This window comes from Uranotaenia lowii, chromosome 2 (genome assembly GCF_029784155.1).
Source record: "Uranotaenia lowii strain MFRU-FL chromosome 2, ASM2978415v1, whole genome shotgun sequence".
NCBI classification, from domain to species: Eukaryota; Metazoa; Arthropoda; class Insecta; order Diptera; family Culicidae; genus Uranotaenia; species Uranotaenia lowii.
Genome location: NC_073692.1, coordinates 410,536,761 through 410,561,275, shown reverse-complemented (window position 1 = coordinate 410,561,275; position 24,515 = coordinate 410,536,761). Strand labels below are relative to the sequence as shown.

The 24,515-nt window shown below is 34.1% G+C and overlaps 2 protein-coding genes across 4 annotated transcripts in view; one reads left to right on the top strand and one right to left on the bottom strand.

The window, feature by feature from the left end:
- The window catches only part of LOC129749744 (tetratricopeptide repeat protein 39B-like), a 40,252-nt gene extending 24,813 nt beyond the window's left edge, over positions 1–15,439 (top strand). The window contains exons 3-9 of the mRNA XM_055744810.1: positions 2,293–2,394; positions 2,495–2,836; positions 3,075–3,240; positions 3,304–3,632; positions 3,716–4,228; positions 14,477–14,617; positions 14,693–15,439. Coding sequence (XP_055600785.1) covers positions 2,293–2,394; positions 2,495–2,836; positions 3,075–3,240; positions 3,304–3,632; positions 3,716–4,228; positions 14,477–14,617; positions 14,693–14,804 — 1,705 coding nt within the window. The 3' untranslated portion in view covers positions 14,805–15,439. The remainder of the gene's footprint in view (positions 1–2,292; positions 2,395–2,494; positions 2,837–3,074; positions 3,241–3,303; positions 3,633–3,715; positions 4,229–14,476; positions 14,618–14,692) is intronic.
- The window catches only part of LOC129749740 (SH3 and multiple ankyrin repeat domains protein 2), a 598,094-nt gene that overhangs the window by 96,846 nt on the left and 476,733 nt on the right, over positions 1–24,515 (bottom strand). The gene's annotated exons all lie outside the window — the stretch shown is intronic.

Below are 24,515 nucleotides of genomic sequence, written 5' to 3'. Positions count from 1 at the left end.
AGCAGCTTCCGGGACAGGAGTTTTATACGGCAAAAGGAAGGGGAAAGGTAGCAGATATTTGTGGCTTGAGAAGCAGCATTTTCATAGCTTTCGGGACTGTCAACCAAGAAATTTACGTGAAAGAGTGTTTGAATAAACGTCTGCTGCCTTTCCTGAAGAAACACGGTTGTTCCGTACTGTTTTGGCCGGATTTGGCATCTTGCCATTACGGTAAAAAAGCCATGGAGTGGTACGGAGCCAACAACGTGCAGGTGGTTCCCAAGGACAAGAACCCTCCCAACACGCCAGAGCTCCGCCCAATTGAGAAATACTGGGCTATTGTCAAGCGAAACCTAGAGAAGACCAAAAAAAAACTGCTAAGGACGAGCAGCAGTTCAAGGCAAACTGGCTTTCTGCTGCGAAGAAGGTGGACAAGGTGGCTGTACAAAATCTGATGGCAGGGGTTAAGCGTAAGGCCTAATTAAACTTGAAAAAGAAATTTAATTGGATTTTTTAAATAAACGATTTCACCGATTTACACGCGTTTTCCCTTGACCAAATTTTGACCGTATCACCCTTTAAAGACTTTAAGTTCAATTAAGTAAACGTGAATATATTAATAAATTGCATATTTATAAAATTTCTGACAAAAAATGTAATAGTTTAACCCAAGAAATCATAAACACTAACAATTTGTCAAAATGGCATTCAAAAATAGCTTTAGAGTTTCTCTGTTCTCTCTTAGCACTGTGAGCCAGTTTTGGCGAAATTAACTGCTTTTTAGTGGTTAGTAAGTAACTATTACTTAGAAAATTAAAGTATTAATAAACTTATTGTGCAGACGTTTGCATGTAATGAGATGAGGAGAAGTTTTTCTTTATTCTACGTGCTTTGTACTGAATATCCTAACTGACATGTTTCGTAAAAAAAATGAAAATTTGAGGTGTTTTTTTCATTTTACTCTTAATTTTTTTTTCGAATAATGACATCATTTAGTTCACATTATTTATGTCCAGATGTTGGGTTGAAAAAATGCGGAAGAACTCCTTGACTGCTTTCTCTAGGGGGTCCCCTTAACTTATTAAAGAGAAAAACTATTCTAGATATTATTTCACGGGGCCTCTTTCTTTAGTTGTTATATTTCAAGTTTTCATTCCGATTTATTAGTTTTGATTTCTTTTCAAAGATTTGTAGAAATTGAAGTAGTATGATAAGAGTAATGTTAATCGTTTGATGTCTTGGGATTCCCCCCCCTGAGCCAAAGGGCCCGTGGCAATTGTCCTTATTGCCCCCCCCTTAATCCGCCAAGTGGGTCATGTCGAATTTCGCAAACTGACTATATACATTTTGTAGATTGGTTAAAAAACCTGACCTGTGCAAAATTTCCCTCAATCGAACTTGATTTAGGGTCAGGGTTGCCAGATAGCCCAGTTTTATCCGGGTTTACCCGGATATTTAATTCAAAATTTGACAAAAGTCTGGCCCGGCCCGGTTGTCCGGATTTCATTGAAAAAAGTCCGGATTTTGCCCGTATTTATTCATTTTATTTGCCAAAACCAACATGAAAAACATATTGTGCTGTTTTTTTTTGTTATTTATGCGTCAAAAACGAAATTTTTAGGAAAATTCAATAAAAATAACCATGAGAAGCTTTTTGAAAGCCTAAAATACGATTTAAAAACTACTGTAGAAAAGATTCCTGGATTTTAAACAAATTTGCCCGGATTTTTGGTCGACATTTTAGAATCGAATTCCCGGATGTTGCCAGGTTTTTAGATAAAATAGCCCGGATTTTCCGGCCCGGGTATATGCTGAAAAAATTCTGGCAACCTTAATTTAGGGGTGCCTCAAAGCGCTCAAAGTTTCTTTTTTTTTTCGACCCTCAAAAATAACCAAAGGAGGGACCCCCTTTGGTGGTTGTGAAAAACCGAAAGTTTTTGAAAAAATAAATCAATAGTAAAAAGAATTTCCGTAATGGGCATTTTTATTTTATTGCAACAGTGACTACGCTCTTAGGTAACAGATGTAGTTTTTTGTATAGTATCTGATCGATCGAATAAACTTACCAACGGCATCGTAACGACAATGCTTTTGTTTCTCAAAATATAAAAATCCAAAGAAAAAATTCAGAAAATGTTCGACGTTTATGGTTATATTTTTAACAGGTTTGTTATTTCATCTATAGGTAATTCGTTTATTTATTCACCTAATGGGTTCATTCCTTGAAGCTTTAAATTAGTGCCAGATCACTTCATATCATGCCACTTTTGATAATTGATTTCCGATTTTTGTGGTTCTTATTCTTCCCTGAAGCCCATCGTTGGATCTGGAAGCCGCCCTATCGGAAGCGAAGCTGGGAGTGAACCTGTTTTTCAATAACAAATTTACCGAAGCGGAAGCGCTGATGAAGCCATGGTAAGTGAGAAAGCCCCCGAACCGGAACCACCCACCATTAGATGAGTAGCGAATTGACGGTTGATGTTTTTTCCTCCATTTCAATCCTTCCAAAAAAAAGGGCCACCACTAGCATGTACCATTCGGTGGGCAATTCGGTGTTTGCCTACCTGGAGGCGATGTTGACGTTCGAGCAGCAGCACATTGCCGCAGCCTCGGATGCCCTGAAGCAGTGCCTCGGCGTTTGCAATCGATACCGGAAGAAGAACACCCTCACCGAAACGATTGGGAAAACGTTCAAAAAAATCAACTACGACCAGTATACGGACCTGGAGGCACACGCCGAACTCTGTACAGCGGAAGCGATGCTCCTGAAAGCGATGCTCACCTTCATCGAGGACGAAACGCTCACCAGTTTGATCAAGGGCGGCATGAAGATCCGGAACTGCTTCGCCATGTACAAGTAAGTGGGATGGCGGCTAACAAATGATGGGTAGTTTTATAGGGTGAATAAAAATGAAATAGAAAAACTTTATTCCAAAGCTGAAACTAGAAATTCGAAAGCCTGAAGAGAGTTAAATTTTCTATCTTAAAAAACGAAAACAAAAACAAAAATTTGGAATAATTTTTTTTTACCATTTCATCTTATGGTTAATATTTTAAACCTTTTTTTTTAAAACAAAACAAAAAACTCCTTCCAGAGAATGCCACAACATTCTGACTCAGCGCCAGTGGGAGTCGGAAAACTCCCGGGTACACTTCGAGAGTGGCGTCCGAATGGGCTTGGGGACGTTCAACCTGATGATCTCGCTACTTCCGGGTCGGGTCATTAAGCTGCTCGAATTCATCGGATTCTCAGGAAATAAGGTACAATTATCACATTTTCTCCTAATAAATAATGACATATGGGTATTTATTCGATTTTTTCAGCAATCCGGAATCCACGATCTGGTCGAGGGTTCCAAGAGCCTGGGAATCCGGCAGGTGCTGTGCGTGATGACTCTGCTGGGGTACAATTTGATTGTGTGCTACGTGTTGAGTCACAAGGAGGGAGATTTGGATTTCTGCGACGAGCTGCTGGTCAAACAACTGAAACTCTACCCGGATGGGGTTTGGTTTTTGTTCTTCAAAGGTCGACTGGAGTTCATGAAGGGCAATCTGGACGAGGCTCTCAAGTGGTACAAAAAATCCTGGAAATCGCAAAATGTCTGGCCTCAGTTCCATCATCTGTGCTTCTGGGAGTTGCTGTGGGTGAATTGGTAAGAGTCAGATCCAAAGCTTTGTGAAACGTGTGTGAATGAATGGAATTTCTCTTTCCCCCTTTTCTTTTCAATTTAACCAGCCTGCGGTTGGACTGGCGTGAGTCACTGCTTTTCGCGACCTATCTGGTGGACAACAGCCGATGGTCACGTACGATCTACACATATCAGAAAGCCTCCATCATGTGCATGATGAAGCGATCCGACCTCAGTTCAACGGAGCTGCGAACCCTCGACGGTCTCATGAAGGAGGTGCCAAAGTACAAACAACGAATTGCCGGCAAATCGCTTCCGATGGAGAAATTTGCCTGCAAAAAGACTGAACGGTTCTTCGCCCAGCAATCCTTCCTCTACGTTCCGGCCCTGGAGCTGATGTACGTGTGGAATCTGTTCAAAATATTGGGCAAACATTTCCACCTGGCCGATGGCGTATATCGGATAGTGGAGGAAAACCTGAATGAGCTGGAACAGCGGCAGGCGAAGAAAGGCTCCGGTAGCAGTCCGTTGGCCCCATTCGATGTGGACAACAAAGCACTGTTGCTGCTGCTGAAAGGCGCCATTCTGAGACAGATGAACAGTCCACTGCAAGCGATGAAGTAAGTTGATTGAGATTGAAAGTCTCGCTATTCAAAATGTCCCTCCCTACTTTGTACTTATGTTGGTTCACTTCACAACATAAGTAAGGTGAAACTTTAAAATTGGAAAATAGAAATTTAAAGTTGAAAAAAGAAACGGCCAAAGTTCACAATATTGACGGTTAAAAAAACTGATTAGATTTATGGTATGTTGTGAAAAATAAACAAGGTTGAAAAACATGACAAAAATGATACAAACCACCAAAATTAGCGGAATGACTAAAATAATATTGGTAAGCAACAAACTGCCAACGATGCAAAAAATGATAAAATTGGAAAAAATAGCAAAAAAACAAAATTTACCAGAAAGCTGAAGTTTTAGAGTAATAGGAAATAATAAAAATGGAAGCGACAGAGATTACAAAAAAGACTGAAAGCGAAAAAAAATGCCAAGAATAACAAAAAAACAAAAAAAAAAAAATACATTAACGTTCCCGAAGTAACACATAGGGCCCTATTACATAAGACGAGTCACGAGTCATTTTACTCGATTGACCCATTTTGGCATTATAGTAGTCGAATCGAGTCAAACTTCAGTCGAGTAGCTCGACTGAGTCGACTGCTTTAAAGTTCGTGACTCAGCTGTCACGATTAAGCGAGCCAAGTTTGTTTTGATCTGGTCCTGCAGCAGAGGTGCCAGGCGTCCTGATTTATCAGGATTTGTCCTGATTTTCGAGAGATCGCAAATTCTAAAACTTTCAATTATTCGGTGAAATCGTTTGCCTAAATCCGCAATAATCGAAATGTGCAAAATGAACATCGTCTCCCAATGCATGAAAAAAATTGAACTGACTGAGAAAACTGCATGCCTCGTGGATTTCACGGTACCGTTTCCTTAGAGCTGCATCGAATTCGCCAAAATGCTTTAATTAGCTAATGGTAAATATTTTTTGTCTTTTGTTTTGATTTTCGTTCGATTTCCATATTTCTTTTATTGTAGATCCCTGGGTAGTGGGCAGATGGGGTTAAAATAATCGAAATCGAGTGCTGATCTTCGGCAAGGACCTATATCGGAGAATGCTTGCAGCAGCACCCCCAATGTGGGGCGCGCAGCACGCAACAGCAGGACCTTTCCGGGAGAGTGCTAGCAGCAGCCAAATAATATTCCCAATTATGTGTGGTTCGAAAAGAACGTAACAACTGAATCCTTCCGGGAGAGTACTAGCAGAGTTTGGCCTGTAATTAATTGATAGTCTCCCGAACAACTTAACTTTATTACTACAACCTGTAAAAAGCAGTAAAACACACGCACGCATGCACACACACACACACACGCACACAATCTTGTGAAATTTTAAATAAAAACACTTATTTTCATTTCCCAATATATAGCATTGATGCATGGTATGGTTAAGTTTTATTGAGGAATATTTTCCATCTTTTTAATTTAACGATTAATTCGAAAGCATACGAAGTTGTCTTTGTTTCAAAAGGATTAATTTTTGCTTCGTACAGCCACAAAAACAATTTCTGTTCAAAAAATTAATGATAGGTTTGTGTATAAGAATATTACCATTTATTGTAACTAATCATAAGTAAAAATAAATTATTTGATACAATTAATAAAATAAGTAAAACAATCTCCATCGTTTATGGAATTTTTCTAGGTCATGACTTTGATATAACAATATCAGGCCTCTCGAAAATCAGGACAAATCCTGAAAGATCAGGACACCTGACACCCCTGCTGATATTTGACATGAGGAAATATTTCAAGCGGTTTGAAAAATGTCAACATGACAGTCGGCATTCGAGCAGTTTCACTCGACTACCATAATACGACATTTTGCTCGACTCGTCAGTGACTGGAGTCGAGTCGAGTTGCTCGACTCGTTTTACGTAATAGGCCCCATAATCACAAAAACAAAAAATATGACAAAAAAAATGACAAAATAACAAAAATCTAAAAAACTACACAAGTGACAAAAATGACAGAAATAATAGCGAAAAAAAAAACAAAACTAAAAAAACGAACGAAATTAAAATCGGCAAAAATCATCTTACGTAAATGTCACGTCCTGTGACCTTTAACATGTGCTGAGGTCAACGACCTTAGAACTGGGAGGTGATATTGGACTTGACCTTTCTGGTCTAAAGGAACTACGATGGAAACGATCAATTAGTAGGACTTCAAATATAAAACTGGTTTTATTCGGGATTCAGTTGTGAACTTAGGGCTAGTTGCTATAAATTCAATTTCTCTCCTCTCAGAAAATATTTTTTCACTTTGGAATAGTGAGCATATAAAATGACAAAAAAGTGAAAAGACAAAACTGAAAAAGAAAAAAAAGATAGAAATAACACATGAAGAGAAAAAAAATTAAAAAATCACAAAAAACTGACAAACATAATCAAACTTACAAAATAAAAACAAAATACCAAAAAAAAAAAATTGCAAAAAGTACAAAAATTCCAAAAAGTAATAAAATAAACAAAAATACAAAAAAAAAAGGCAAAAATGATAAAATTAAAGAAAAGTACAAATTTACCAACATGATGAAAATGACAAAATTGACAAGAATTATCAAAATAATGAAAAGGAAGATAGCGAAAAAAATGACAAATAAAACCAAAAGATAACATTTTCATCATATTTGTAATTTTTTTTATTAAATTCATTCTTGTAATGTTTTTTTTTTGTCATTTTTGTATTATTTTCAATTGTTAAACTTTTTCTTTAAATTTTTGTCAAGTTCGTCATTTTTAAAGTTTTTGTCATTTAATTTAAATTTATGACACGTTCGCCATTTTGAACACTTTCGTTATTTTTGTCATTTCTGTCATTTTTGTAATATATGTATTTTTTTTTCATTTTTACCGTTATTTTTGTCAGTTTTGTCATTTTGGAAACTTTTGTGTTTTTTTATCATTTCAAACATTTTTGACATTTTTGTCATTTTTACCACTTTGGTCGTTTTTGTCACTTTGATCATTTTTTTCATTTTTGTAATTTTTATCATTTAGTCTTTTTTGTCATTTTTGTTAAATTTTGTCAAATGACCTTGAATTGTCCTTTTAGTAATTTTTGTCGTTTTTGTAATTTTTGAATGCTTTTTGTCATTTTTTTTTATTTTTGTCATTTTTGTCATTTTTTGTCATTTTGTCGGTTTTTGTCAATTTTGTCAATTTGCCATTTTTGTCATTTTTGCCAATTTAAACATTTTTGCAATTTCTGCCATTTTTGTTAGTTTTGTTAATTTTGTCATTTATGTCATTTTTTTTTTACTTCAATCGATTTTTTCATTTTTTACATTTTTGGCATTTTTGTCATTTTTGTCATTTATGTCATTTATGTCATTTATGTCGTTTTTGTCATTTTAACATATTTATCCTCTTATTTATTTTGTCATTTTTGTCATTTTAGACATTTTTGTTATTTATGTTATTTTTGTCATCATCGTCGTTTGGTCTTTCTAGTCATTTTTGACATTTTTGGCGTTTTTTCAAATTTTGGAAATTTTTGCTATTTTTTCGTTTCTGTCATTTTAGTCATTTTTAACGGTTTTGTTATTTCACTTTCGTCAATTTCGATAATTTCGTCATTTTTGTCATTTTTTCATTTATGTCATTCCATTCCAGTCATTTTTGTAATTTTTGCCATTTTTGTGTCAATGAAAAATGACAAAAATGACGAAAATGACAAAAATAACAAAAATGACAAAAATGACAAAAATGACAATAATGACAAAAATGACAAAAATGACAAAAATGACAAAAATGACAAAAATGACAAAAATGACAAAAATGACAAAAATGACAAAAATGACAAAAATGACAAAAATGACAAAAATGACAAAAATGACAAAAATGACAAAAATGACAAAAATGACAAAAGTGACAATAATGACAAAAATGACAAAAATGACAAAAATTACAAAAATGACAAAAATGCCAAAATGACAAAAATGACAAAAATGACAAAAATGACAAAAATGACAAAAATGACAAAAATGACAAAAATGACAAAAATGACAAAAATGACAAAAATGACAAAAATGACAAAAATGACAAAAATGACAAAAATGACAAAAATGACAAAAATGACAAAAATGACAAAAATGACAAAAATGACAAAAATGACAAAAAATGACAAAAATGACAAAAATGACAAAAATGACAAAAATGACAAAAATGACAAAAATGACAAAAATGACAAAAATGACAAAAATGACAAAAATGACAAAAAATGCCAAAAATGACAAAAATGACAAAAATGATAAAAATTATAAAAATGACATAAATGACAAAAAATTACAAAAATGACAAAAAAGTTATTTTTTTAAAATTTTTGTCATTTTTGTGATATTTGTCATTTTTGTCATTTTTGTCATTTATGTCCTTCTTGTCATTTTTGTCATGTGTGTCAGTTTTGTCATTTTTGTGATTTTTGTAATTTTTGTAATTTTTGTCATTTTTGTCATTGATGTCGTTTTTGTCATTTTTGTCATTTTTGTCATTTTTGTCATTTTCGAAATGTTTGTCGTTTTTGTCCTTATGGTCATGAGGCAAAAACGATAAGTATGATAAAAATAACAAAAATAACAAAAATGTTAAAAAAGACAAAATGACAAAAAAAAAACAAAAATGACAAAAAAAATGAAAAATGAAAAAAAAAAACAAAAATGACAAAAAAAACAAAAATGACAAAAATGTCAAAATGACAAAAATTACTATTTTGTCATTTTTGCTATTTTGGTTATTTTTGCCATTTAAGGCAGGGGTGAGCAACCCGCGGCCCGCGGGCCGCATGTGGCCCGCGAGACCCTTATGTGCGGCCCGCGAAGCTTTTTTCAAATGTTCATGCCTAAACTTTTTTCTTCAATGGATTACTAGGAAAAATGAATATGACATGGTCAAATATGCGCTTATCTGCATTTTCCCAATAGTCATTCAGATCGTTGACCTTTTCGCCTTTTCCCTAGCTTTTAAAGCATTTATTATGTTCTGTTCAAGGCATAAATGCAATATTGTTTATTGGCATAATGTAATATTGGAGTTTTTTTTATTATTTAGGAATCAGGATACATTTTTCCTAATAATTCAACTCCTTCAAATTTGAAAAGCAAAATCCATTAAAGTGAGGAAGGGCAGCTAAAAATCAGAAGCTACACATGATCAAAGGAATTTCGAAGCCGTTAGTCAAGTCATTATTTTCGTTTCAAGCAAAAATAAAGTTTTATGATAAAAAATATGCTCAGCAGATAATATTTTTAAATCATTCTATCGAATTAGGCAAAAAGGATGGTTCGGTTAGCATTAAAATACTGGAAAAAATTAAAACCAAAACCTTGTGAAATATTTTTTACGAAAGTTCAATAATAATGACTGGGTGAACGTTTTTGAATTTTTTATTAACTTGAATTATCCGGCATCAAAGCTACCGACAAAAATCAAAGTTTTTGATAAAAGCAATAGATATCTGAAATTCTGTGATTCGACCCAAAAGGTCTTTGAGAATTATCTGTGATGTTTTTTTTAGAAATTTGATAGAAAATTTATAACAAACATCGATAAATTGAGTTATTTCACTTTTCAATCGCATTCCCCATTACCAGTCATTATATTACTAGAGAAATTATATCCCAATAATATCTAAATAAGATAAAAAAATTTAAAAATTTGCATAAAAATTCTAGAATTAAGAATTTAGTTATGTAGATAATTGCTTAAAAATATGTGAAATTGAAAATTTTGATTTTGACCACCTTGTTCAATTTCAATTTAAGAAACGGGGGTTTTACCGCTTGAAGGAGAAAATCTAGGCTTTGAGGACAAGTTTTAACTGTGGAAAAAAATCCTACAAAGTCAATTAGCGATTCAACTTCCAACGCTAAGAAGACGGCGATTTCTTTGAATACATATTTTTCACACTCTTAGTTATGACTGTGGGAGGCTCCAGGAGATTTTTAAATGGAAGTGCTGACGAGTTATAGTTAGGGTGGTCGGATTTACCGGTTTTTTTCAAATCCGGTATTTCGGTATTTGAAATTTATAAAACCGATAAAACCGGTAAAACCGGTATTATTCAAAATATTTCGAATTCATGAAAAGGTTTCGTCTAATTGCAGTAGTAATGGCATAATACGCTCAGAATTTATGATGCAATATATTAATAATATTTTTAACTATCCCTTTGTCATAAATCTACCATCATCCTCATGATAATCAAAAATATTTATGATCTTCATTTTATTATTATAATTTCGCTGTGAGGATGCGGGAATGACTTAACTAATTAATAAACAAAACTCAAAACACTGTCACAAAGTTTTTAAATGACCCACAGAATTACAGATTATAGTTATCTAAAATACGGATGTTTTTCCCGCAACCTTGGTCGTGATCGCATTAAGTTTGCCTTCCCAAAAATAAAACAAACAAATAGAAATAAAAATCTATTTAAACCGGTCAAAATTCAGTAATAAATAAAATTGTTTGGATCTGATCCATACGCTTTTTGTTGCTATAAAACTGTTGCAAATTTATAGAAACTTTATTACTGCTATGCCTGGAAAAAAAAATTCTTCAACGGCGTTAAAAATAAAAATAACAAAGTTCCATCAATTACCTTGAAAATATTGATAAAAAAAATTCATTCAAACAGTCTAACATTTGTTTAAATGCTGACTCTGTTGAAAGTTTTGTTAGAACTGAAGTCAGAATTGATGTAAACATGTTTTGAAATGCTGACTCTGTTGAAATATTTTATGTTTTGAATCAAACTAGGAAGTTTCCAATCAGTTTTTAATATTTTTCGTTTTAAATTTCAAGTTTGCGAAAGGCCGGCACCGCTTAGAACGATTTTGATAAAGTTGGCCTTTTTATAGATAAAACATTTTTGCAAATTTTATCAAATTCCAGCTTATCAATGAAAAATTCAGTGATTATTGTGAAGCATTGTTAAATTTCTTGTATCTGTATCTTTTTTTCAGTCATTGTACACTTTAAAAGCACGTCTTTAAATGTTGTGGAGCGTAAGTTCGATAGCTGAACTGAAATGTGTAAAGTTTCATGAAAAAAGCTATGATTCAAAAAATAACATCGACCAGTTTTAGCAATAATCATATCTCACATAAACCTTGCATTAAGTTTTATTGAGCTTGGACTTTGAAGCTGATTGAGCAAAATTTGAGTATTTGTACACATAAATATTTGGTAGAAAAAAAACATTCAGCTGTGTCAATTTTAGAACAATGCCAAATAATGAAAAATTTACCGGAAATACCGGTTATTTACCGTCCCAAAAGTCGGTATTCCGGTATTGAGAAAATGGACGGTTTTACCGGTTTTACCGGTTTCGGTAAAACCGGTTAGACCACCCTAGTTATAGTACCATCGGTTTTAACAAGAATGTTTTATGAACGAATGTTTGCCATGAAGTAATTTGAAAAAATCGAGAGAATTGTAAAAATGTCGAAGATTTAATGATACACCTTCTCAATATCGGGTATTCAAAATGTCGTGTTGAATTTCTGATGTTAAAAAAGTGAATTCGATTGATCTTTCATTTTTTAGATTTGTTTTCGCTAAAAACTTCCGGTTATAAAAATGCCAAGAAGCTCTGCTTATTATTGAAAAAAAAGTTATTATAAGTGCGGCCCGCCGACAAAATTTCAAATTTAAATTGGCCCGTTGATTCAAAAGGTTGCTCACCCCTGATTTAAGGCATTTTAGTCATTTTCGCTATTTTTTAAAATTTTGAAAAGTTTGTTGTTTTAGCCTTTTTTTGCTATTTTTAACGTTCTTGTTATTTTTGTTCTTTTTTTTATATTTATGTCACGTTCGTCAGTTTTGACAATTTCGTTATTTTAATTCATGTTTGAGTTTTTTTTTTTAATTTTAACAATTTTGTCAATTTTTTGTCACTTCTGTCATTTTTGTCAAGTTTTTTTTTTTATTACCGTGATTTTTTGCAATTTTGTCATTTTGGTAATTTTTGTGTATTTTATTCTATCATTGTTAGCATTTGTCGTTTTTCTCATTTCTTTTTATTTATGGTATTTTCTATGGTTTTTTGGCATTTGGTCATTTTTTAATTTTTGTCTTTTTCGTCAATTTTTGTCATTTTAATCATGTTTGTGTTTCTGAATTTTCGCTTTTGTTTTATTTACTATGTCATGTGTCATGTGTACTTGCATCTTTATTTTCTTTTTTTGCCCTTTTTTTCATTTTGTAGTTTTTGTCATATTTATTATTTTTGTCATTTCTCTTATTTTTGTAATGTTTGTCTTTTTAGACGTCTGATTATTTTTGTTTTTTTTTGTAATTTTTTCGTTTTAAATTTCGCTTGTTTTTTTAAGTCAATGGTAAACCTGGCCACTTTGTAATTTTAATATCTTCCTCATTTTTGTCCTATTTTTAATTCATTTTTGTCATGTTCGTCGCTATTGACATTTTTATGATAAGGTCCTTGAAGCCCCTGAAGGCGCACAAGTGCATGAAAGCTTATTTCGAGAAAACACGCTTTAAGTTGTTGTTTTTTATATTTTTGAAAATTTGTTCTTTCAAAAGTAAAAGTATGTTAATAAAATTTAAAAGTCTGGAAAAATCATCAAATATAGTTTGACTTGAGTAATTATCTCAAATTTGACCATTTTGTATCCTATACCCCTTTGTCTCTAAGGGCCTCATTTGTCATTTTGTCATCAGAAATTTTTTACAATTTTTTTTATTTTAAGCAGAATTGAATTGTAGAAATTTCAAAATTAATTTAACGAACGTTCCAGCAGAACACACAAAAAAATTACAAAAAGAAGGATTTGAATGAAAATAGAAAGGTAGTTAATAATAACCAAAAAAGGAAAAATCAAGGTTAAGGGGGGATAGGGTTTAATACTTTCAAAAAATCGATTTTTTTTATTGTTTTATTTTCTTATTGTAAAACATTTCAAGAATGTTGTGTCAAATTTTCATGTCAATTGAAGCAAAACTGTAGAAATTATAGGCCTTTATCTCCTCCTATCTAATACTGCAAGAAAGCAAGAGCAGAAACTTCAAACGCGTTTTTCTCGAAAGCACATTTTTAAAGTCCGTGGACATCGTCATTTGAAAACTACTTATCCGATTCTTTTCAAATTTGGAACATATTTTCTACATATAAAATACCAAACCCCAACGTTTTTCTTTTTTTATTTACTTTGGGGAGATTTTACAGATAAAAAATGGCGGATTTTTTCGTGAAAAATCGTAGTTTTTACTTCAAACAGCCACAAAAATTTCATAAATTTTTTTTAAGTTAAATAAAAACGTTGGGGTCCAGAAAAACATCTATTTAAAATATTTTGCTCTGATTTTTTGACTTCAGATGATTCTGTGCTGAGATACAGTGTCCACCGCAAATCCTGTGTTCTAAAAGACATCCTCGAAAGTACTCCGTCGCCGGCTAATTTTTCAATATTTTTCTACGAAAAAATTACTAAATGTTCTTTTAACAATGCTTTGTATAATGCAAAAAATTAGAATACATTTGTTTGAACGATAGCACTAGAAAAAAAATCGTGAAAATGGTGTTTTTTTTACCCGTTAGACCCTACCACCCCCCCCCCCCCCACTCCTTAAAAAAAACATTAGAAATTCATCAGAACTAGATTCAAAATAAACCAAAAAGGTAATGAAGCAGAACAAAATAATTAATTAGAATTTTCATAAACCAAAAAACACTGGGAAAAACCTATATCAAGTTTAAATCATAATTGTTTGATATTTTGCATATTTTTAAACTGAGCAATTGAAAAATTTGGAAAATGAAGACAAACCTAAGGACCGCAAAATTTCAAGTTTCTGAATAATTTAAAAGATTTTGTGTTATTGAACATTTGTGCAGAGATTTGAGAATTGATATCGATTATGTGAATATTTGATTTAATACCAGGGCGGAATAATGTAAAACAAAATTAAAATGAAGCAAACCATCGTTGTAAGTCACATTAAAACTGTTCATTCAATTCCTTGAATGATATATTCGGGTTTGTCTTTTAAACCAGAAGGATGAAATTAAGAGCTATCGTCGCGAAATATAGCACGAAACATTAGAAATTTTTGTTCTCTCCTACTGGAAACGGACGTGAGCTTTTAAAAATCCTCATTTTTTCAAAGAACCGTTGTTGAATTCAGATAAGAATTTTACAGAAACGAAAAATGTTTGAAGAATTTTATTGTAATAAATATAATAGAAGGAATGAACTTTAAACCGTTGTTTTTCCCCCACAGATGCCTGGAGATGGTCGTTGCAATGTTCAAAGATCTCAAGGAGGATTTGTATCTCGTACCTTACGCAATCGTTGAGATTGCCCTGATCTACATCGAGCAGGGAAAGAAGGAACAGGCCATCCTGGCCTTGGAGGACGCTAAGTAGGATCGAATTCTCACTCATCACGAAAACTTTACAGCTCCCAATTAACAAATTCAATTTTCATATCCTTCCAGGAGAAACTACAGTGGCTACTCGCTCGAGTCCCGGCTCCATTTCCGAATCCACACGGCCCTGGTCGAACTCAAAGGGAAAAGCTACGAAAACATTCCATCTGGTGGGGTCTAACTAAAATAAACCTAGGCTAAGAAGGGTTGCAAAAACAAAACAAAAATCAAACTACATGTCGGATGCCAGTACTTTTTCGGGGGCCTGAATCATGGGTGGGAACCTAAATACTACTCTAAATACTACTGCTGTGTGTAGGGGGAATGAATCTAGTCCAAATCGAATGTTTTATTTATTCGAGTGATTGAATCGGGCCATTGCATTGTTGTGTTTGTTTGGGGGAACGTCTGCAGAATCCAAATGATTTTGTGCTAAGCACACATACGGGAAAAGTGATTCGAAATGTACCCATCGATTGATAAAAATATAAAAACGAAGAAAGGCAGAAAATGAATACACTTTTAGCATAATGATGCAAAACTCACTTGGCCGACCAGCCAAAAGGGATGATTCGGGCATGAAAGCTACTGACCAAACATCGACTATGGAATACAAATGAAGCCCGTTAACTTCGTTTGTATTTCTATGCGCTCTACTTTTCTTTAAATCTTTTTTTCCTCCTCTACCTATATCGTTTTTGTTAGTTATGAGGATCGGTTTTCGCGCCGTCCGTTGGATAGATTTCTGTTAGATTTTATTTTTATTTTTTTTAAATGACACAGATGATAGGAGAATAAAATTAACAGTTAAGCCAATTGATTGTTGTTATTAGAAAGAACTCGTCCTTCAGCTTCCAGCCCGTGCTTTCGAATCAGGAGGTGGTGCTGGTATCTATTGATTATTCGAAAGGTCTGGGGTCAGATGGGATCCCAACGTCGTTGGTTTCCAAAATAGTTGTATCGCTTTTCACGCCTCTCTGCTTGGTGTTAACCCTCATCCGACTCTGAAATTTTTACCCGTTACAGTCCCTGGAGTGCCATTTTGACACTCTTGACTAAAACCAATACATCTCGCTTGTTTCTCTACAGATTTCTCAATAAAATTTCTAGTTTTGGATAGCTCGTAATGTAACTCAAATATTCAGTTTTCCGAAAAAACATGCTTCGTTGCGTAATTTTTTAAGATCATGATCACAAAAACTGTAAAAAAGTGGTGTAAAAACCTTTGAATCAATAAACCGTCAAAATTGTTTAAGTTATACCAGATAAATTTTGAAAAAAGATTGAAAAGTTGACGTAATTTTGCAAATTTTTGCGTTATTAGATTATCAAAATACGACACACAGGATTTTTGAAGAATTTTCAAAGGTAGCTGTTTTTCGAACTTTGTGCCAATTTGCAATTTCTCAGAATTCCGTTCACTCAAATTAAATTTTGCACCAGATTGAGTATATTAACTCAAGATTTCCGCAATAAATTTAGCCAATTTCATACCAATTCTTGTAGTTTGATTACATAAGCGCTGAGATACTTTACAAACATATCTATATATATATAAAAAAATGAATTTCTGTCTGTCTGTCTGTCTGTCTGTGTGTCTGTCTGTCTGTTCCCTATAGACTCGGAAACTACTGAACCGATTTGCGTGAAACTTGGCAGGTGGGGGTATTGGAAGTCGGGGAAGGTTCCTATTATGGTTTGAGACCCCTCCTTCTCTCATGAAGGGAGGGAGGGGCCTCCCAAACAAAAGACAATTTTTTGCATAACTCGAGAACCCATCAAGCAAATGGTACCAAATATTGCATGGGGTGGTATTTGGGAACGAGGAATATTTCTATGAATATAAGGTACCCCTCCCTCCTCTCAGTGGGGTAAAAGGAAAGGGGGAGGGGGTCTACCTTACAAATTTTCATATAACTCGAAAACTAATCAAGATATTGGAACCAAATTTGGCACGGGAAGGTAGTTGGATACGAAAAATATTTCAATGATTATTTGAGACCCCTCCCTCTTTCCAGTATAAAGGGGGAGGGGCCTCTTTCATATTTTTTTACATAACTCAAAAACTAATAGAGCAAATGGAACCAAATTTGGCATGGGAGGGTAGTTGGATACGAAAAATATTTCTATGATTATTTGAGACCCCTCCCTCTTTCCAGTAGGGAGATATGAAGGGAGGAGGGGCCTCTTTTATAATTTTTTACATAACTCAAAAACTAATTAAGCAAATGGAACCAAATTTGGCATGGGCGAGTATTTGGGAACGTGACATGTTCTAATGATTGTTTGAGACCCCTTCCTTCTTCCAGCGGGGAGAAAGGAAAGAAGGTGGGGAGTTTCATACAATTTTTACTGCATAACTCAAGAACTACAACAGCAAATGGAACCAAATTTGGCATGGAACGATATTTGGGTACGAGAAATGCTTATATGAATATTTGGTATCCCTCACTCCTTCAAAGAGGTGGATGAAATGGGGGAGGAGAGGTCTACCTTACAGTTTTCAGTATAACTGGAGGGTTGATCGAGCAAATTGAACCATATTTGGTATGTGAGGGTATTTGGATATGAGAAATGTTTCTATTATAAATTGAAGCCCAACTTTTTTTTTCAGCGGAAAGATATTAAGGGGGAAAGGGGGGTTCCCATGCTTTTTTTTGTGCATAACTCGAGAATTAATTGAGCAAATGAAACTAAATTTGGCATCAAAAAGTATTTGAGTACGAAAAATACTTTTTTTTATGTGAAACAATTCCTTTCTTGCAGTAGGATGATAGAATTGGGAATATAGGAAGGGAAGAGAAGGCTTACATTTAACTTTTTTTTTATAAAATCCGAGAAATGGACAAAACTTAACATGGAAAATCATTTTTCTATGATTCTATGAATATCTGACATACCATCCACCTTTTAGTACATAGGAGGCACATAGGAGGAGGGAAGTGAGCCCAATACAATTTTGTTAGCATAAGTTCTCAGTTTCTGCAAACGAAACCAACAAATGGAAATAAATATTGCATGGAAAGGTACTTGGTTACGAGATATGTTTCTACGAATGTTATAGACCCTTACGCTTTACAGTGTAGAGAGGGGAAGAAAGAAGGGGGCTCCTTATAAATTATGTTGTAAAGCTTAAAAACTTATCAACCAATGGAGTAATATTTGATATAAGAGGATTTTCGGGCACGAAAACATGGGTATGATTATTAAAGACAACAACCTCCATTCAGCAGGGGATGATGGGAAGGACAGGGAGGGGATCTCTTATCAGTTTTTAGCATAAATCCAGAGAATATCAAGCAAAAACAACCATGTTTTATAAATAAGATTTTTTGCGTACGATTAATTTGAGACCCTCCTTTTTAAGGGTGGAGTTTAAAAAAGCAGATTAAAATTATCAGATCTGTAACACCAATTTATAGATCAAAATTCAGAAAATTAGTTCTATTCGTCTTTGTGTTGTAATTCGAAACTCCAGCTGCAGCTCTCATTTTAAAGCGGTTTTAAAATAATGCCAACAAAACAATAAAAGTTTGAATAATTTCTGAAAATATCATATGTTTTGGAAAGGTGTAGCAAAGCACACCGGGTCAGCTAGTAATAAATATAAAACTAAAAGGAAATCCAGAAAATTTACGCGGACACTTGCGCTTTTGTCCGTTTTCGCTCACCCGTCGGTTTTAAGCGAGGAGTGTATAATTGTCACTCAAGGTCTGATAAGGGAGTTTTTATTTTTATTTTGGAGTCTTTTTTTATTTTTCACCTTATTTGGAATTTTTTTGAACTTGCATAACTTATTTTAAATACACAGGGCCCCTTTAGAAAATCTCATTTGTTATGAAATGTTCAACATGAAATTGAATAATTTGATTAAATTTACATATTGTAATCTCCTTGTTTCCATTTTTGGATTTCTTGTTCCTCCTTCGCTATTATGTTTTTTTCTTCGAAGTTTAATGAACGTTTTGACGAGGTAGTTCTCGAAGAAATCGACCCTACGGAGAGAAATTGCGTATTAATTCAACAACATATAATTAAAGAAATCAGTTTATTTTTGTTGGAATTATACGCATAATAATGTTTCGAATAAATCCTAAGGTAGTTGCTATCCAATTTCCTTCATTTAGCCAATTTCCGTCAGAGTTTGGGAAAGCAAAAAAAGTTTTTATGTTCTTTCACACACGCACACGCGGTGCAGTAAAATTTCCAGAAATAACAAAATTGTCTCCGAAATGCGTCGAAATAGTCCATTTTTGATTGAGTTGTTTCTTCACAAAGTTGCTCCTCTAAAAAAAAAATCCTTCCAAAAGCCTACAATGGAAACATGATTACCACAGAAAAACTTGCTTGCCTCCAAGCTTTCCAGAAACCAAAAAAATAGGTTTAACCATTAACAGGTCAACGTAATTCCCTTTTTCTTACCTTATCGTGTTGTCAAATATAAAAAATATATATATTTGAAGCCGACATTTTGAAAATTTGAACATCACACGGAAAATAATAAAAAGGTAAAATTACTCGAGATAGCAAGGTGAACGCTCGTGGAAGCCGAAAAGGTAACTTCTACCTTTTCGAGATGAAACTAGCCTCACAGTGAGGTGAAGTTTACCTGTATCGAGCTGGAAAAAAGGTAAAATTCACCAAGAAAAAAAAATTAATCCAAAATCTTACCGAGGTAAAGTTCACCTGCATTGAGCTGAATAAAAGAGTACAATTCACCTAGAAAACAAGGTAAACCAAAAAAGGTAAAACTAACCTAGTAGGGAGGTGAAGTTGACCTGGATTGAGCTAAACAAAACGGTACAATTCATCTTGAAAAAAGTCACAATTTGCCGAACCCGTTTATTGAGGTTTAGCTGTTTTGTCATTCAGGAACAAGTTTTGCTTCGTTCCCAAAAATCAAAATGCCCAAACAATCAAAACAGAATGGTAAGTGTTTGCTTAGATATCATTTAGTTGTGCTGGTTCTCGTCATAATACTTTGCTTTTGTTTCAGATTGGCCCACAGAGCTTCGAGGTGTTTCTCACGTCATCCTCCAGATATTATTCCGGGAAAGCCGAACCGGATCGGATAAGTCGAATGGAGAAGGGCATGAATGTATTAAGGCAATGCAGGGGAATTCAGCGACCATGGTGGCTCAAAAGAACGCGAAGCCAAATTGCCATGAGCCTGGCGAAGAAAGGTCTTGCCTCAACAATATTTTTTTAAACAGGGTGATACATTCCAACAATAAATATAAAGTAAAAAGTAAATCTCAAATATATAAAAATGGATTTCTGTCTGTCTGTCTGTTTCGGCAGGTGAGTGCTTTTGCGGCCTGGGAAGGTTTCTATTATGGTTTGAGACCCCTCCCTCAAACTGAAAGGGGGGAGGGGGTATCTCAAAGAAAAGACAAATGTATGCATAACTTGGTAACCAATAAAGCAAATGGTACCAAATTTGGCATGGGAGGGTATTTGGCTACGAGAAATATTTCTATGAATTTTTGTACCCCTCCTTCCTTCCTGTGGGTAGATAGGAAAGATGGGGGGGGGAGGTCTAGCTTACAATTTTTTACATAGCTCGAGAACTGAAGCTAAGAATGAAGCTAATAGAACCAAATTTGGCTTGGGAGGGTATTTTGATACGAAAAATTGTTCTATGATTATTTGAGACCCCTCCCTTCTTCCAGTGAGGTTATAGAAAGGGAGAGCGGGGCTTCCATAGCTTTTTATAGCATAACTTGAGAACTATTCGAGTAAATGGAACCAAATTTGGCTTGAAAAGGTATTTGGGTACGAGAAATGGTTCTATGAATATTTCTTGCCCCTTTCTTCTTCTAGTGGGAAAATAGAAAGGGGGAGGGGATTCCTTCAGAATTTTCAGCATTACTGGAATACTAATCAAGTAAATAGAACCAAATTTTTTATGAGATGGTATTTGAATACGAGAAATCTTACTATGACTTTTTTAGAACCCTCTGTTCTTCCATTTGGAAAATTTTAAGAAGTTAGTGCTACAGTCTTAATGCTTGTTAACTTTATTTAGAACTTATCATCCAATGGCACCAAATTGAACATGATAGGGTTTTTGATTGCGAAAACATGGAATCTTTCCAGCAGTTTCAGATCGGAAGGAGAAAGGAGGGCTTCCATATAAGTTTTTTTTGGCATAAATCGAGTCCCAAGTAACACAGATCAAGCTAACTAGCATTTCGATGTTTTATTATGGTTTTATTATAGCTTTTTTTGTGCAGCTCGTTTTATGATGGTTTTATTATGGTCATGCAAAATGCTAATATTCTTGAATCGATCATCTGTTTTCAGATAGTTTTGAAAACGCTCATAAATCTTCCATTAAACATACTGTTTTAGTTATTTAGAAAGAGTTAGGAATGCTATTTTTTTTTTTTGTTTCGATTATAGTCGTTTTACCATCTCTATGGCATTCGCGACTTTATCAACGTTGCAGTTGGCGGATCGTTATTCAAAAACTATCCGGTACAACTGTGTTCGATGTTTACTCTTGGGCTCGAACTCGCGGACATCGGCGGAGACAACAGACATGCCAACTGAGCTATATCACAAGCCCCGAGGAATGCTATGTTTAAACTATAATAAAACACAAACTTAGAAGTTTGCTCCAAGCTTTTTTTTGCATGTTCTATAATAGCACTCAGTGCCTGATTATTAAACCGCCATAAAACTCAGTGACAGTTCTCGATCAAGATCTCAAAACAGGACACGCTCAGATTAGATAGCACATATTTGAATTGGAATTCCCATTTTTACACCTTTTTGATAACTTCTGTGTGTTGATTTTGAGTTAAAATAATAAAAAATTATAAAAATCTATGAAAACTTCGAATTACCGGAAGTGGAATGAATAACTCTACAATATGAGTATTGAGTGAAAGGGTTCAAATAGGTGGAACAAAATTTGTTGCTTGACGCCATCATTATTACAAGATGGCGGCTTCCGCTTTTATTTCCAAAGTTGTAAATAACTGAAAATATCATGACACCTTCTTAATATTGTTATAAGGTGAAAGTAATAAACGAGTAGAAGTCGAATTTCGTTGTCCGTCGCCATCTTAAACTCCAAGAAGGCGGCTACCACTGAACTTGAAAATACTGTAATTGACTGAAAATCGCCTAAAACCCTTACAATATGGGTATTAAATAAAAGAGATGAACCAGTAAAAGTCGAAGTTCGATATTTGACGCCATCCAAATTCAAGATGGCGGTTTCTGCTGAACTTTAAAATGTTGTATATGACTTATAATCGTATGAAACCCCAACGATATTGGTATTGGGTAAAAGGGCTAAACGGGTAGTAGTCGATTTTCTCTTTTCGCTTTACTCTGAAATGCTGTAAGTGACCTAAAATCGCACAAAGCTACCACACTTCAGACCCCGATCGTTTTTGGCAACATTCGATTTTGGAAACATCCGATTTTGGCACATGTCCCTAAATCAAACAAATAACAGAAACAACATAACCTTATAGTTTTCGCTTTAATAGGACCAATACAATTTAGACATATAAGTATGATAGACATAATACAATGACATAAATAGCAAATATGGCAAAAAACAAAAACTATCGACAAAACACAAAAAGTGATAAATGCATCAAAAACATGATAAAAAATGTAGTACTAAGTAAAAACAAAGTTGGGAAAAAATAGTTCGATTTTAACAAAACAAAATGTTCGAGCGGGTTGCCAAAAACAATCAGGGTCTGGTTCTTCTAGTTTATCCCTTTCAACGAACACCAATATTGTAAAGCTTTCGTGTGGTTTTTAGTCATTTGCAGAATTTAACAGCATTTTAAAGTTCAGTGAAAGCCGCCATCTTGGATTTCGAGATGCACCTGATAGCGAAATTTTACTTCTTCTAGGTTAGCCCTTTTAGCCAATACCCATATTGTGGGGGTTTCAAGCGATTTTTAGTTATTTACAGCATTTTAAGGTTCAGCGAAAGTCGCCATCTTGGATTTCAAAATGATCTTAAAGAGAAATTCCACTTAAACTGATTAGGCCATTTTACCCAATGACCATATTGTGGGAATTTCTAGTGACTTTCAATGATTTCAATCATTTAATAGTTTAGTGGAAGCCGCAATCTTGGATTTCAAGATGACGCCTGATAGCGAATTTTGTATTCTACTCGTTGATCCTTTTCAACTTATACCCATATTGTGGGAGTTTCATGTGATTTCAGTGATTAACAGCATTTTAAAGTTCAGTGGAAGCTGCCATCTTGGATTTCAAGTTGACGTCCGATAGCGAAATTCGATTTCTTATAGTTTAGCCCTTTCACCAAATACTAATATTGTGGGCCTTTCATGCGATTCTAAGTGACTAACAGCATTTCAAAGCTCAGCGGAAGACGCCATCTTGGATTTCAAGATGGCGTGGAAAAGAAAAAAATCGGCTTCTAGTTTAGCCCTTTCAACCAATACCCATATAGTGGTTGTTCAATGCGACTTTTTGTCATTTACAGCATTAAAAGTTCAGCGGATGCCGCCATCTTGGATTTCAAGATGGCGTCTGATAGCGAAATTCGACTTCTACTTGTTTAGCCCTTTCACCCAATACCAATATTGATGGGGTTTCATGCGATTTTAAGTCATTTACAACATTTGAAAGATCAGCGGAAGCCAACGAAATTTGACTTCAACTCATGATTTATTCCACGGGTAATCAACAACTAATCCGTTTTTATTTAAAATGTCTGTCCTCATTTACTTTTTACTAAGGATTAACAACTCAGAAATGAGGAACTCATCATAAGCGTGTAATTGGTTGGCTTGCAAGAGAAACGTCAAATAGTAGCATTTTTGGGGTCATCATTAAACCATAATAAAACTATGAATTGACTCACGCCATGTTGGTTGCAAAATCGAAGGGCACAAAATGACGCCATGTTGATGGATTCACAATGCAAGCATTGGAAAGTATTTTTTCAGGCCCATTTTCCATCAATTCCATCATGAATGACCATCAGATTTGACGAGGCGAATTTATTTTAAGATAATATTTCATACACATTTTACCTAAAATCTTGACTGGCAGTACAAAAGAGGCTCATAATATGGTCAAAACATTGCTATTTTAGCAATTAATTTTACCAGATCATATCTCAATAATGTAATCATCATTCATCTACCACTATGGTTGCTGGAAAAAATAAAAATAAAACTTCGAAAACTCACAGAATAGAAAAAAAACAAAAATTTCTAACATGTTTAATAATAGCTATTTAAAAGCTTTGGTGAGAAAGATTGATGCCTAATTATGGCTTTATTAGAGTCCAGGTGATGTTATAGAATGCGCTTTAGCTTTTTATGAAGATTAATGCTATAGTCCAAACGAAATTTTGCTGACCATAATAAAGCTAAAATTGTTACTTGGGGTACTTATTAAGCATTGGAGACCATATAATACGAGAGAGGTACGCGAACCGTAAGTATAGTTTGAGACAAAAGTGAGGGTCTCGAAAACTTATCAGAAAAATGTTACGAAATGTGACGTTAATTAGATACTAAAATGTGTCTAAAATACTTCGTGAGCCCTTTCCCTCCTCTCCCTTGGAAGGGGGAAAGGAGTTAGGAATCCATTCCAGTAAAACGTTCATTATGACATTATTAAAGAATCAATGAGAAGCTTAAAAAACAGAGCAAAAATTGCAGATCTCTGAAAACTAATTAGAGATCAGGTTTCAGAAAATAAGATTAAATCATCTTAGGACTGCAATTTGTAATTCCACTTGAAATTCTCACTTCAAAGTAATTGCTTCTGAATTATGTTGAAATTTAATTCAAAATAATGTCAACAAAAAAAAATCAAATTCCAATTATTTCCTAAAATTTCATTTATTTTTTAAAAAGGTGTAGCAAAGCACGCC